At 40.0% G+C, this 15,899-nt stretch overlaps 1 protein-coding gene across 6 annotated transcripts in view; it reads right to left on the bottom strand.

Annotated features, from left to right (window-relative positions):
* UBN1 (ubinuclein 1) overlaps nt 1-15,899 on the bottom strand; it is a 50,056-nt gene that overhangs the window by 21,383 nt on the left and 12,774 nt on the right. For 3 of the 6 annotated variants that reach the window (XM_053671603.1, XM_053671601.1, XM_053671602.1), the window contains 6 exons: nt 10,577-10,647; nt 9,151-9,280; nt 8,818-8,936; nt 8,541-8,675; nt 8,224-8,370; nt 6,600-6,704 (listed from right to left, as the gene is read on the bottom strand). In XM_053671603.1, coding sequence (XP_053527578.1) covers nt 6,600-6,704; nt 8,224-8,370; nt 8,541-8,675; nt 8,818-8,936; nt 9,151-9,280; nt 10,577-10,647 — 707 coding nt within the window. The remainder of the gene's footprint in view (nt 1-6,599; nt 6,705-8,223; nt 8,371-8,540; nt 8,676-8,817; nt 8,937-9,150; nt 9,281-10,576; nt 10,648-15,899) is intronic. The other 3 variants (XM_037143498.2, XM_037143500.2, XM_053671604.1) reach the window with 1 other exon arrangement.

Here is a 15,899-nt window from a genome sequence, read left to right as displayed (position 1 = left end):
TTGTTGCACTATAAAAAAGGGAGAGAGAGACAGAGATATAAAAGATATAAAAGATCTGAGATAGCAGTTGTGAGCACCTCTGCCTGGAAGCACCCCTGTCACCACAATGGTACCCTCCTTCTGCTTCAGCAAGAACAAGCCAGTGGGCTGAAGATTATGCATGCATCTAGAAGGATGAATGCTTCAAGGACTTGCTTCTACAGCTTCTCTTTTTTTAGAAACAGAAAAGAGTGACAAGAGACTGCCACTGAATCCCAAGAAGCCAAGTCCACCAAAAAGTCTGCACAAGCAGCTACACCTCCTAAGTTATTTGACAACATCACCTACAAGAATCTCCAGCGTCATGACTACATTATGCACACTTTCTTAGACCTAAACCTGGACCTCTTGAAATTTCAGTTGCCTGAAGAAGTCTCCTTACCACTGCTAAGTCAGTTAAATGGTTACCCTTATGTCATCTACTGCATTTTTGCCTGCAAAATAAAGTCTGCTAAAGTCAAGAAAAAGAAAAGACACAAGTTACTGAAATGAGAAATTAAACACAGGACATTAAAAAAGAAACAAATAGCCCTGGCTGGTGTAGCTCAGTGGATTGAGCGCGGGCCTGCGAACCAGACAATCGCGGTTCGATTCCCAGTCAGGGCACATACCCGGGTTGCAGGCCAGTTCCCAGCAGGGGATGCATGAAAGGCAACCATACATTAATGTTTCTCTCCCTCTCTCCTTCCCTTCCCCTCTAAAGATAAATAAATAAAATCTTTAAAAAAAAAAGAAACAAAATACAAAAGAAAGTGGGGACATTACTACCACTTCTACAGAAACAAGATGAATTAACAACACATGAAAGCACTCAACAACTTTATGTCAACAAATTGGTAACTTACATGAAATATACAAATTCCTAGAAACAAAAAAGCTACTAAAACTAAATTATGAAGAAAATCTGAATAAACCTGTAACTAATAAGAAAATTGAATAATCAAAAATCTCCCAACATGATAGGTCTAAGACAGTATTATACTGACTGAAACAAGTCAGAGAAAGACAAATGCCAGGTAATTTCACTTATATGTGGAATCTAAAACACAAAATAAACCACAGAAAAGAAACAGACTCATTGATACAGAGAACATTTTGATAGTTGCCAGAAGGGATAGTGGTTGAAAAATGAATGAAAAAAGTAAAGGGATTAAGAAGTACAAGCTGTAGTTACAGTAGAGTTATGGGGATATAAAGTACTGTATAGGAAGTATAGCCAATAATATTGTAGTAACTATATATAGTGTCAGATGAGTACTATATTTACTAGGGTAATCACTTTATAAGGTATGTACATATGCATTTACTATATTGTACACCTGAAACTAATAACACTGTGCATCAACTGTTAATTTTAAAATAAAAACTATTTAAAAAATAAAAATTAAATTAAATTAAAAAATATCCCAACAACACAGCCCTGGACCTGATGGCTTCATTGGTGAATTCTACCAAACATTTAAAGAACTAGTATCAGTCCTTCCCAGACTTTTCGAAAAAAGAAAAAAGAAAAACTGAAGAGGAGGATAAACTTCCAAACACATTCCATGTGGCCAGTATAACAACCCTGATTCTAGAGCCATACAACTGCACTACAGGAATAGTACAGACCAATATCCCTAAGGAACAGTGATACAAAAATCCTAGCAAACAGATTACTAGCAAACAGAATTCAACAGCATATTAAAAGCATTATGTAGCGTGACAAGTGAAATTTACTCCTGGAATGCAAAGATGGTTCAACGTACAAAAGCCGATCAATGTAAAACACCACATCAGCAGAATGTAGGAAGAAAAAAACCCCACATGATTACCTAACTGATGCAAAAACAAACAAACAAACAATATTCAACACCCTCTCATGATAAAAACATTCAACAAACTAGGAATAGAAGGAAACTACCTCCACATAATATAAAATGTAAGTAAAAAACCCACAGTGAACATCATACTCAATGGTGAAAGACTGAAAGTGATTCCTCTATGACCAGAAACAAGGCAAGAATGCCTGCTCTCACCTCTTCTATTCAACACAGTATTGAAGTTGTAGCCAGAGCAATTAGGCAGCAAAAAAGAAGGAGAGGAAAGAAACAAAAGACATCCAAATTGGAAAGTAACAAGTAAAATGATCTCTGCTTGCAGATGATATGGTCTATTGTGTAGAAAATTCTAAAAATTCCAAAAATGGCACTGTAGACTAATAAATGAATTCAGCAAAGTAACAGGGTACAAAGTCAAATAGACAAATTCCTAAAAACAAAAAAAAATCTGCCAAGACTAAATTATGAAGAGAAAAAAAATCTGAATAGACCTATATAACTAATAAGATTAAATCAATAATTAACATGCAAAAATCAACTGCATTTCTACACATGGACAATTACATTCTCAATATTTTTTTAAAAACTTAGAAACTAAATTCATCAAGGACATGAAAGACACAATGAAAACTATGGCTGAAAGAAATTAAAGACAACATAAACAAATGGAAACATATACCACATTCATGGACTGGAGTACCTAATGTTATGAAAATGTCAGTACTACCCAAAGTATTCTACATATTCAATGCAATCCCTATCAAAATCCTAAAGACGTTTTGCAAAAGTAGATAACCCATTCAAACATTCATATGGAATCAGAAAACCCTGAATACCCAAAACAATCTTAAAAATAAGAACAAAGCTGGAAGAGTCACACTTCTGGTTTCAAAACTACTACAAAGTTATAATAATCAAAATTGTGTGGTACTGGGTAAAGACAGACACAGACAAGTGATTTTCAACTGGTATGCCATAAGAATTTTTAAAAAATGCAATACCTAACTATTTAGTCAGGGGCACTGACAACTTTTCCCTTATGTTGTCAAATTAAAAAATGACAACAGCCAACACAGCAATAGCCATCTGGTGTGAATGAATCAAAATAAGACCTATTTTTTGCGACAGATTGGCAAAAAATATATTTTTTGGTGTGCCACAGAATTTTAGTAATTAGTTTATGTATGCTATGACCTGGAAAAGGTTGAAAATTGCTGATAACAGACCAATGGAATAGACAGCCCCCAAATAAACCCTTGTGTATATGGTCAAATGATTTTTGATATGAGAACCAAGACCATTCATAGGGGAGTAACAGTCTTTCAACAAATGGTGCTGGGAAAACTGGATATCCATGGGCAAAAAAGAAAAAAAAAGTTGGTCCCTTACCTGTATAAAAAAATATACAAAAATTTACTCAAAATGAATCAAGGACTTTAATGAAAGACCTACAACAATAAATTATATGAAGAAGACACAGGACCAAAGCTTCATGACATTAGCTGTGGCAATTATTTCTTGGATATGACTCCAAAGGCACAGCCAACAAGAGAAAATACTGACAAAGTAGGAGTTCACAAATATCTAAAAATGTGCATCAAAAGACATTATCCATAAAGTAAAAAGGCAATCCATAGAATGGATGAAGATATTTGTAAAATTTTTATCTGAAGAGGAATTAACCACCAGAATATACAGAGAACTCCTAAATTTCAACAACAAAAAAGCAAACCGGACTTCTACTCAATATGGCAGCACAGATAAACATGGCTCACTCCTTGCACAACCACATCAGAATTACAGCTGAACTACAGAACAATCATCATTCAGAACCATCAGAAACTGAGCTGAATGGAAGTCCTACAACTACAGAATTAAACATAAACCCATACTGATATGGGTAGGAAGGGTAGAGATGCAGAAAGGGCTAGTCCCACACCTATGTGTGGCAGATAAGAATTGGAAGGGATATCTCAGGAGCAAGGGGTCCTGGCTCCACACTAGGCTCCCCAGCCCAGGGTTCCAGTGCCAGAAAGATAAGTCCCCATAACTTCTGGCTGTAAAAATCAGCAGGAATTAAGGCTGCAGAAGAAAGAAACTGTTAGAATCCCAAGCAGTTCCTCTAAAGGGCCCACTTGTAGGCTCCCTCTGAGTAAGTCTGAGTAAGTTTGACTCACACTCCCTCTGAGCTTCAGCACAGGAAAAGCAGATTGAAAGGCATTAGGGACACATGAGGAAGAACTGAATTGTCAGGAATCAGGACGAAAGCTGGGGGAGAAGCTTTTTCCCAGACAGAAGTGCAGACAGAAGCCACTGTTCTTTTTCTGAGACCTCTCCACAGAGTGGGCAGGTGCCATATCTGAGACTCCATCATTCTGGCTCACACTATCCCCGCCCCCCCCCCCCCAGTGATTCCCTTAGGCCTGACCTCATCCAGCTTTCAGGCCCACCCAAGTTTATTTCAGTGGCTCTTCCACATGAATGGCTTATCTTGACCCATGCTTCAAATTTTCCTAAATTCTCTCAAACAAGCAGTACCTGGCTTCAGTGAGCCCTGTATCTCTCACTAAGTTGTCCTAAGCTGGGCTCTAGCAGCAGCTGGCCTTGGCTCACAACTTAGCCTCTCCTGGTCACCTCCAAGCCCAGCACAAGTAGCCTCTCCTGGTCACCTCCAAGCCCAGCACAAGTACCAGCCATCTGCTAATGCAGCTAATGCTGTGTGACCCTGGAAAGAACACAGGCAATGGCTGACCTTGGATGTGCCAACCCAACAGCAATCAAGGCTCAACTGGAAGAGGTGGGGTGTACATAGTTGACACGGTGGGCACACCTTGAGTACCCAGCTTGGATAATAGGGAAGGCTATGCCACTGGACCCTCCAGGGCACCTACTACATTAAGCCCACTCCATCAAGCCTGGAAGGTGTAGTAGCTCTAACACATAAAAACAAATATAAGGGCAGTGCCAAAATGAGGAGACAAAGACACAGAGTCCAAATGAAATGACAGAATAAAACACCAGAAAAAGAACTAAACAAAATGGAGAAAAACAATCTATCAGATGCAGAGTTCAAAACAATGGTTATAGAGATGCTCAAGGAACTTAGGATCAACAGCATAAAAAAGATCCAGTTAGAGCAAAGGATACACTAACTGAAATAAAAAACAATTTACAGGGAATCAACATTAGCCTGGATGAAGCCAAGAATCAAATCAGTGATTTGGAACATAAGGAAGCAAAAAAACAACCAGAACAGCAAAATTTTTTTAAAAATCCAAAAAAATGAGGACAGTGTAAGGACACTTCTGGGACAACTTCAAGCATACGGACATTTGCATCATAGGGGTGCTGGAAGGAGAAGACAGCAAGAATTTGGAAACCTATTTGAAAAAATAATGAAAGAAAACTTCCCTAACTTGATGAAGGAAATAGACATACAAGTCCAGGAAGCACAGAGTTCCAGACAAGATGGACCCAAAGAGACCCACTACAAGACACATCATAATTAAAATGCCAAAGGTGAAACACAAAGAGAGAATCTTAAAAGTAGCAAAGGAAAAGATAGTTACCTACAAGGAAGCCCCCATAAGACTGTCAGCTGATTTCTCAAAAGAAGCTTTGCAGGCTAGAAAGAACTGGCGAGAAATATTCAAAGTGATAAAAAGCAATGACCTCCAGCCAAGCGTAGTCAAAGGATAGATAAAGAGCTTCCCAGATAAGAAAAAGCTAAAGGAGTTCATCATCACCAAACTGGTATTACAGGAAATGTTAAAGGGTCTTAAGAAAAAGATAAAAAATATGAATAATAAAATGGCAATAAATAATGTACAGCAATTGAATCTAAAAAACCAAAATAAGCAAACAAGCAAAACAGAAAGAAAATCATACACAGAGAATGTTTTAATGGTTGCAAGATGGGAGGAGAGTTGGGGAGGATGATTGAGACAGGTGAAATGATTAAGAAGTACAAATTGGTAGTTACACAAAAATCATGGGAATGTAAAGTACAGCATAGGGAATAGAGTAGCCAAAGAACATATATGGAGAACCCACGGACATGGATAATGGTGTGGGGATTGCCTAGGGCATGGGTGTCAAACTCATTTTCACCAAGGGCCACATCAGCCTCCATCTAGGTTGCCCTCAAAGGTCTGAATATAATTTTAGGACTGTATAAATGTAACTACTCCTTAACAAGGGGCAAGGAGCTCAACGCTGCCACCGGGTAGAAAAAAGTGCTGGGCCAGGTGAAACAAAGTGAAGGGCCAGATTCAGCCCTCAGGCCTTGTATTTGCCAGCTGTGGCCTAGAGAGTAGGGGGCTGGATGGAGGGGGACAAAGAGGGAACATTTCAGACAACTATAATGGCATAAATAATAAAATATACAATTAAAAAATCAGCCCTGGCTGGTGTGGCTTAGTGAATTGAGTGCCAGCCTGCAAACCAAAGGCTCGTCAGTTTGAATCCCAATCAGGGCGCATGCCTGGTTTGCGAGCCCGGTCCCCAGTTGGGGGCGCACAAGAGGCAACCACACATTGATGTTTCCTTCTCTGTTTCTCCCTTCCTCGCCCTTTCTCTAGAAGTAAATAAGTAAAATCTTTAAAAAAAGCAAAACAAGCAAACCAATTTAAAAATGGGCAAATGACTTGAACAGACATTTTTGCAAAGAAGTACTTAATAAGATGCTCAACATCCCTAATCATCATGGAAATACAACTCAAAACTACAATGAGATATTACCTCATACCCATTAGGATGACTATAGTCAAAAAATCCCAAATCCCTGGCCAGGTAGCTCTGTAGGTTAGAGTGTTGTCCCCATAAACCAAGGTGCAGGTTCGATTCCTGGTCAGGACACATGCAAGAAACAACCAATAAATGCATAAAACAAGTGGAACAACAAATCAGTGTTTCTTTCTCTCTCCCTCTAAAATAAATATTAAAATAAAAATAAAAATTTAAAAAACAATAACAAAAAACCATAAGCAAGTACTGGTGAAAATGTGGAGAAACTGGAGAATCCTGTAGACTGTTGGTGGAAATAGAAAATAACAGCTACTGTGGAAAATTCCTCAAAAAATTAAACATAGAATTAACATATGATCTAGCAATTCCCCTTCTAGGTATATATAAACCCAAAATAATTGAAAGCAGGGGCTTGAGATATTTGTACATTCATGTTCATTTGGCAGCATTATTCACAATAGCTACAATGTGGAAGCAACATAAGTTTGCATCAACAAATGAATGGATAAGCAAAATGCAATATGTATATATAATGGAATGTTATTCAGCCTTAAAAAGGAAATTCTGTAACATGCTACAACATGGATGAACCTTGATAACATTATGCTAAGTGAAGTAAGCTGGTCACAAAGAGACAAATACTGTATGACTCTAATTATATGAGGCACTGAGAGCAGTCAAAGTTACAGAGACGGAAAGTAGAATGGTGGATGCAAGTGTCTACAGGGAGAGAGAAACATGAGTTTATCAGTTAATGGGTACAGATTTTCAGTTTTACAAGATGAATACAGATGGTGGTGATGGCTCACAACAATGTGAATGTATATAATACCACTCGACTGTACACTTAAATGGTTAAGACTGTAAATTTTATCAATAAGTATATTTTACCACAATAATGATTTTTTAAAAAAAGAACCCTAGCCCTGGCCAGTGTGGCTCAGTGGATTCAGTGCCAGCCTGAGAACTGAAAAGTCACTGGTTCCATTTCCAGTCAGGGAACATGCCTGGGTTACGAGGTAGGTCACCAGATGGGAGCATGCTAAAGGCAACCAAACAATGTTTCTCTCCCTCTCTTTCTCTCTCCCTCCCCTCTCTCTAAAATAAATAAATAAAATCTTTTAAAAAAAGAACATTAGCTCTAGCTAACTTTGTCTGTGTATTGCAAATGTAGCCCATTCAAGGGAAGCTACATAACACAAAGCAGCCTATAAGAAAAGTCTAGCACTTAACTCCAATAAGCAGTCAGCCCTGCTACTTGCAAATGTAACTTCTGTTCGTTACAGGAAGATGTTTCCATCTCTCAGCTTCTAGTAGGAGCCTTATCTCAAAACAGAAAGGGCAGACGGAGATAGGAAGAGCATGTAGCCAACTCTGAATTGAAATGGGACAAAGGCGAAACCCAGCAGACAACTTCCTTCTTCTGAGGAAGACCAAGAAGACTTATATGTTCCCCAATTCCTCATGTGAATTTAGAGTTGAGTCAACCAGATAGTGATTCTGTAAAGGAAGAAACCCTGTTGGCCTGGCACAAAAGAAGCACTCAAATATTTCTTTACTGTAAGAATGTCCCACCTTATCATCACACGGAACATAATGGCTGTTCATGAGCCCTCACCTGGCCTGCATCCAGCCTTTGGGCCAGAGAGGTCTGACCTCAGCATCCAGAAACACCTTCACATAGTCCTCCCAGGAATGGGCCTTGTTGTTCCTCTCCAGATCATAGCTCTCCAGTTTTATCTTCACCACGTGGCAGAGCAGCTCCCTGAGGAGTAGTCAGAAGTCAGAAACTCAAACTATCCCAAATGCTTCTTCAAGGTTTTAATCATGTGCTTTCACCAGCCCTGATTAAAGTAAATGATTCTAACCTTCATTAGAAATACGGGAACATGCTCAGACACTGGCCCCACAAACCCGGACCCAGTTTGGGCACACCTGATTTCATCATTCCACTGAAATTTCTTCCGGGGTCCCATTATCCTCCTGCCCCCCTTTTCTTCATCTTCTTCCTCATCAGAACAAATCCGTTCTCGTTCTCTCTGCTCCTTGTCTTTCTCCTCTTCCAGCATCCTACCAGGTGAACAGAATTAAACAGGACCCTAAGGTCACCACAGAAGAACTGCTTTCTCTTGTGCCTCCCCCTTGTCCCCACCCCAGGGACTTCTAAGATGAGGAGGTGAGAATGCTAACAAGAGCAATGGGACATACTTACTTAGCAACCTTGGCCTGTGTGTGTGCCTGGCATTCATCCTGGTACTTGGCCATCTGCTCTGGCATTGCCCTGCCAATGGCTTCTTTGAGCTTCTGGAGAGGCTCCTTCAGACGCCCCCCCTGCAGAGAGCAGGACATATCATGACTCTGTTTTGTACATCTCTTCTTATAGCTCTAGTAGTGAGGTATACCTTCCCATACCTTCTGTAGGGAGGACACACTACAGGAATAATTGCACAGAGGCAGTGCAGCAGCACATACAGCATCTGTGAAGACTCAGTCACCCTCTCCTCTGGACCCCAAAGCCAACAGGCTCCACTGCGGAGTCACCCACCTGTTCATAGAGGTGAAGTTTTCGAGCACGTTTGACAAGGGTGTCCTTGCTGCAGGGCAGGAATGAAGCAAGATAGGCATACACCCCAGAACGGACCTGGCTACTCAGCTCCCGAGTTTGCACCTCTATGCTGAAGAACAGAACAGTTATCAATGGGCTGCGCAGCTCATGGCATCTTCTCTGGTCATTAGGTCACCTACCACAGACAGGAAAGCTAGGAGCCAAGAGAGGGTCAAACCTTATCTTGTCAGTCACACTGTGCAACCTAGTGGCCAGTGCAACAGATCTCCAACAGTCACCAAACAAAAATTCCCAAACCTAATGAACTTGGCTGGGCAAAATGGGTTAAGGCTCTCAGGTCAAAGACAAGACCAAGTCAAAGGTTATCAGAGCCCAGGAGAATAAGTCCTGAAGTACTAAATTTCATAAATTAAGAAGATATAAAAGCTTTCAAACTGGAAAGTAAGTTACTTGGGTCAATACTTTCCAGCAACCCCTCCTTCCTTTTCTATCCCTGATTAGGATAGTCAGAAATGCTTATCCCTCCAGTGTCCCCATCCAGATAAGCAGAATACTATTTCAAATAATCTTTGATCCCTTGAGCTCTCCACATTGGTCACACTCTAGCAGGCACTGTGGACCTAAAATTCTCATCTGTGCTGATTCACAGGTGCTCTCTATAGCCCAAGCTTCCTGGCCCAAGTGGTCAGTCCCCATAATGGCCAGGCAAGGTCCTTTGCTAGAATATTCCCAAGTTTTGACAACTGTTCTTACGTGTGAAAAATCTTTAGCTGTTGAGCAATAAGTTGTCTCTGCTAGATAATACAAAATGCAACCAGGAGAGAAGCTGGAAAGCTAGAGAGCCCCATACAAAGAACCTGGTTTGGATTTATATGTTGGGGGGGAGGACTGAAGAAGGGGGGTATTGGGGGGTTTTCTGCTTATTAATCCAATTCATACAGTGTGCCGTCTCAGGGTTTCGGCCATTTGGGAGAAGTCTTACAGGAGGATGCTACACAATGACCCTGGGAGCAGAAGTGAAAGCAACAAGAGAATGACCAGGTACACTAAAAATCATTCAGCAGAGCAGTCCCCTGGCTATACCAAATCATCTCTCACTTTTATCACAGACAGGCAAGCAACACCTTCTCTCTTGTCTCATCTCATATTTACCCCAAAATTCACTCCCAATAGGCTATGACTATGTTACACAGTCTTCTAATAATGCCTGCTAAGATTAGTAAGTTCTATCATTTCCTAGAGACATATATTTGGCTTGCCTGTCCCTCCTTTAAAAAGAATAAAACAAAAGACATTTTAAAAATCTCATGGGCAGTCACCTTCGTGTAGTTCAATCGCGCTCCCATTTCCCCTGGCCTGATCATCCCAGGCATGGTAACAGTAAAAAAAAACAAAAAATACTCACTCTAAGAGGATTCCATTAATATCCTGGGTGAAGAACTTCTGTCTGCTCTCTCCTTCAGCAGCTCTGGCAGCCTGGTTCATAGCAGACAGTAACATCCATTAGTGCACGTTCCCCACAGGGTCCTCACACTCACCCACACGCACAAGGGCAGTCGCTCCCTACAGAACACCTATCGATCAAATCCTCACCGTGCCCTTCCCTACTCAGCCCTAAGCTCAGATAATTACACCTGTGATCATTATATGCTCTAGAAATGGTGTATCCAGCTCTCTTCAAATGCTGCTGAAGTATCCATGGACTGTCTGTTCTGTCCAGGACTTGAAAAAACAGTCACATAAAAGAAAATCACAAAGTCAAAGCAATCATTTTGCATTTGATTTATCCAGCTAGCTAACTCTTGTGCCTAGCATTCTATCATCTAAACCGCAAGGTGGAATTTCCATACATCTACAGTACAAAAACAATCAAGAACTTTTAAGAAACCTGCAATATTTGAAGGCCTTTATCTTCCAAAATAATAATAATGTGCTACTTTAACATTTAAAAACATTGTAATTCTCTGAAAATTCATAACTGGAATTACTAACATACCTTACTACCTATTAAAAGAGATACAGCAGGTTACTATACAGTGTTTTGTTTCCTATAAGAACACAGTCAACATCTGGATGGCAGGCATGATTGATCCCTGAAGCAACCACAGCAAGTAGCCATGGCTCTGAAAGCACAAGTGAGGAAAGCAAACTCTGCCAAAGTCTGAACCAGTGGTTCTCATACTTGGCTGCGCACTGGAATCACCTGTTAGCTTTCCCCACTCTGGACCAATCACATCAGAAACTCAGGGAAGGAGACCCATGAGTCTCTATTCTTTAAGAAAGGCCCAAGCATCAGTACTCTTTAAAAGTAACTCTGGTGACTCTATGGGAAAGAGAGGATGGGGAATCACTGATCTAAACCCAAGAGTTACTGCTGAAGGTTTTCAAAGACAAGTAAAACTTCAGGCTTGGTATATAGTATAATAATAATGGCAAATTGGATAATGTCACTATCTAAAATGAAATGATTAATCCTGCCCTGACTGGTGTGGCAGTTGGTTGAGCATCACTCCACAAAGTAAAAGGTTGCAGGTTTGATTCCTGGTCAGGGCACATGCCTGGCTTGTGGGTTCAGTCCTGGTCAGGGCATGTACGAGGCAACTGATTGATGTTTCTCTCTCACATCGATGTTTCTTTCTCTTTCTCCCTCCCTTCCCATCTCTCTAAAAATAAATACAAATCTTCAAAAAATATAAATAAAATTATCGATCCTGATCCAGCGCTCTGAAACAGCAGACACTAATAACCATCCTCCCCTTTCATTTCGCTCCACATGCCTTCCTCATTGGGTCTTCCTACCTTTGACTACTGCGTCTGTCTCCTCCACTAGCTCTTTGATTACAGATGGACTCCCAAGGTTCTATCTAAAACCCACTTCTCTCAGTAATGCCTTCCCCCTCACAGCTTCAAAACAACAAAAATGCATGTAGGTCTTGCAAATCTAAGCCCATAACCCCTTTTTTTCTAAGCTCATAACCCTTTTTTTTCTAAGCTCTAAATCAGAATTTCCAATTACTTCTAAGTAACTTCCAATTATTTCTATAAATGGATGGCCCTCTGGTATGCAAACCTGCCAAAACCAAACCCACTAGTTTCTCCTCTTCCTCTTATGTTCCGTACTTCTAATAACCGCATTCTATTTTTCTTAAATCCTTCCACTCTGTTCTTTAGAATTCTTCAACACCTCTTTCCAAGTCTAGAATCAAATCCAAACTCCTTCATATGGCATTGAGGATTCTCTAGGATCTGGACCCAGCCATACTCCTACCACATACTAGGGTGGCCCCACCATCCAACAACTCACCAATTCTCAGCTCTGCCCTGGTTTACTAACACGCCATCTCTCCCTAGAGGCTGGCCAAGTGCCTGCAGCCCAAGTGCAGTATACCCCTACAGAGAGCTTCTTACATCTCCTTACAGCTGGCTATCTGCCATCTACTTGGCCATCAAAACATCACAGGGCTTATTTTGTTCTGTTTTGCCCAACAGTCAGTTATTTACATGTCTACTGGTCCATTTATATAACTCATGGATAAGAACAGAATCTCATTCATCAATGTACTTCCCAAAGCTGCCTATCACATATTAGATGCTTAGTAAATACCAGCTGAGTAGATGGATGAATAAACAAATGAACAGATATCACTGAAAGAATGCAAACTAGAGGAAGAAAAGCTTAGTACTAAACAACCAAACACAACTTGCAGCTTCTGCAAGATCCCTTGGCTAGAGGATAGCACAGAAGCCTGAAATGAAAGGGAGTCAAATGGATGGATGAAAATGGGGTGACTTTTAACCTATTCATCTGCCAATTTCTTATACTTTCAGAAGGATTTGGAATTCTAACTTGACACTTCTAATGTACTGGAAGTATGATTTTGCTTTGAGAGAAAACAAAGCTGAGCCATTCTTTTGCTTAAGCTTATACACTATTATTTATGAGATCCAGAAGCACCTTCGTAGTAATTCAAAGTAATTACTTCAGCATGTATTTTAAATTCACCACTGTTTATCAAGTTTCCAATCAATTTATTTTTAAGTATCAGCCATCTCTCCATTATTTCAGAAGCTCTTGGCTATATAATTTTTAAAAGAATTTTTTCCCTGCTGCCTTTTGGATTGTACAGACAGTACCTCTGAAGGTCTGGTTTTATATCAAAGATAATTAAGTCAAGTCTGCATTTTTAAATGAATCTAATTAAAAGAGCAATTGGATATGCATCTGAAAGTCTTCCAGAAATACATTAGGTCCCTCAACCTTAAAAATGGACACCCTTATCCAAGGAATTGAATAAACTGATCAATTCAAGATTAACTAGAAAGTAAAGTTATACCAGCCAGATCATGCTGATCTACAATAGTTCCAACAGACTTTTAATGAGCTATTTTATTTATTGTAAGAAAAGCCACTTATAACCTCTCAGTACCTAGTTCGGAACCTTACATACTGTACCTGTTTTTACCAAACAGAATTAAACCTGGCACAATTTTCTTTTTTAAGGAAGATCACACAAGTTAGTTTTTTCCAACCTTATTCTCCTTGGAGCCACGTCTCCCTGGATTTGTAATGTGGGGGTTCTAACTCAGTAGGACAGTAAACAGTGAGCAGCCAGAGCAGCAGGGTAGGTGACATGGGGACTCTGTTTCTTTTCTATTCTTAGTATTGTTAGCATTTTATGCTTGACTGGAGAGGACCACAACAGACCTGGGTCATCTGTATAGACCAGGCCGTGTATCTGCCAAACTAAGAGTAATCTAACGGGGTGCCACACCTGAGCTTTTCAACAATCAAAACAAAATACAAAATCAACACATTAAGAGAAGAATGGTTAAGACCATTGAATCAAATCACTGGAGTCCCTGGGGCCCATTAAAATGTGCGGCACCAAGGAGTAAGAAGTGAAAACTGGGCTAGTATGAGAAGAAAAGAGTAAACACTGCCTGGGTATTCACCAAGTTCACCCTCTTGGAGGACCTCTTTAACATACTCAAGTTTTCAAATATATTTTTTTAAAGTTTTAAGTATCACATCTAGCTTGAACATAAATCTAATTCTTGCCTCCCAAAGAAAAAAAATGTTCCTTAAGGGATCACATCAGATGAGAATCCACTTATGTTCCATGGTAGACTGCAAACAGGACAACAGATTCCTCCCCTCCCAGAACATGCATTCCTGCAGGGAGAGGCGGTCTCTAGTTCCCCAACCCCCCAATCTGGCGTGCACTTGTGATTTACTTTACCAATACAGTGTGGCCAAAGTGATATGGTACATACAATTTCTCAGACTAGATCTTAAGGGCCTTATGACTTCCACTATTGCTTGAAATGTTGCCCTGAGACTGCCACACACTGAAAAAGACAAGGATGAAAGACGAAAGGAGAGAGAGAGGCCACACTGTCCCAGCTCACAGCCATCTGCCAGCTCAACGTGGGCACAAGATAGCACCCAGGCAGAACAAGAGGAACCACCCAGCCTACCCAAAGAGTCAGGAGAAATGAACTGCTTTTTGAAACCACTAAGTTTGGGGGTAGTTTCTTAGATAACAATAGACACTGATACATGTATCATCTAGGGCCAAGATTTAAAATCTAACAAATTATTATAAAAATAAAGGCAATAAGAGGAAAAAAATAAAGTGAGTAAAAACTGAGAAATACATAACACTGCTAATATATAGTTATAGATATGAAGTTTAATTTAAGCTTTAAAATTGCAATATCCAGTTCAAGATCTAGGACAGGCCTCCTTACTAAGGATCCAAATACCCGTGTATGGCTTTTGAAATTATACGCAATTTTTGTGTGCACAGCCATTTTTTTCCTGGGAAGAATATCTTTCCCAACAGATTCTCAGGAGACTCTGAGTCTACAGCACTCATGCCCAAGTGCAGGAGGCTCCAAGTGCCGCAAGTGCAGGACCCTGGTGGTAACAAAGAACCTGGGGATCCTCAGGAGTAGCATTAAAGTAAGTAACTTTCAAAAATAAGCCTTCTTTCTCATGCAACCATTAAAAGTAATGAGAGTTTATAATATTTATTAAGTGAAGAAAGCAGGAAACAATCATTCACAACTATAATTACAACTACATAAAAACATATAGAGACCCTAGAAAAAATATGTAAATTAAAGTTTTCAGACTGTCAGGATGATGGGTAATTCCCACTTTCCATCTCATTTCCCAAAGTTTCTTAATGCTATTACACAACAATCAGAGGATGACTAAAGTATCAATTTCACATCTCATCATTTTCAAGTGAACAGACCAATCTCTCCTGGTCACCATCACCCCACCAGGACCCAGCCTATCTTATCTATGGAATCCTGAGCCCTGTCTCCATAGTGTCCAAGAGATAACCAAGACTTGGCAAACACTGAGGTAGAACATTTTGCTCAGTGTCCACCCAGGGCACTCTAGAAGGCTCTCTTAAATCACAGCCAAGTGCTCTTTCATGGTACGCCACTTTGTTTCCACTAAATGTGTCCGTCTTTCCCAAGAAAGGGAAATAGTGGAAGTTATTAGACTATAACACAACCTATGGTGGGAGTAGGGACATATCCAAGAATTGCCTTGACTTTTCTCTAAAATTGACTAGTTACTGCCACATATACCTTACTCAAATTACTTGACAAGACTTTCAGATGCTTTGAAACAATTTACAAACCAGAGGACTGAAAAGAACAAGGCATAATGGTTCTTTGACATAAATTCTGAGAGTAAATACACAATA

This window comes from Artibeus jamaicensis, unplaced genomic scaffold (assembly GCF_021234435.1).
Source record: "Artibeus jamaicensis isolate MK-2021 breed Jamaican fruit bat unplaced genomic scaffold, CSHL_Jam_final contig_700, whole genome shotgun sequence".
NCBI lineage: Eukaryota > Metazoa > Chordata > Mammalia > Chiroptera > Phyllostomidae > Artibeus > Artibeus jamaicensis.
The sequence above is the reverse complement of the archived record's forward strand: the minus strand, read 5'-3'. Positions and strand labels throughout refer to the sequence as shown.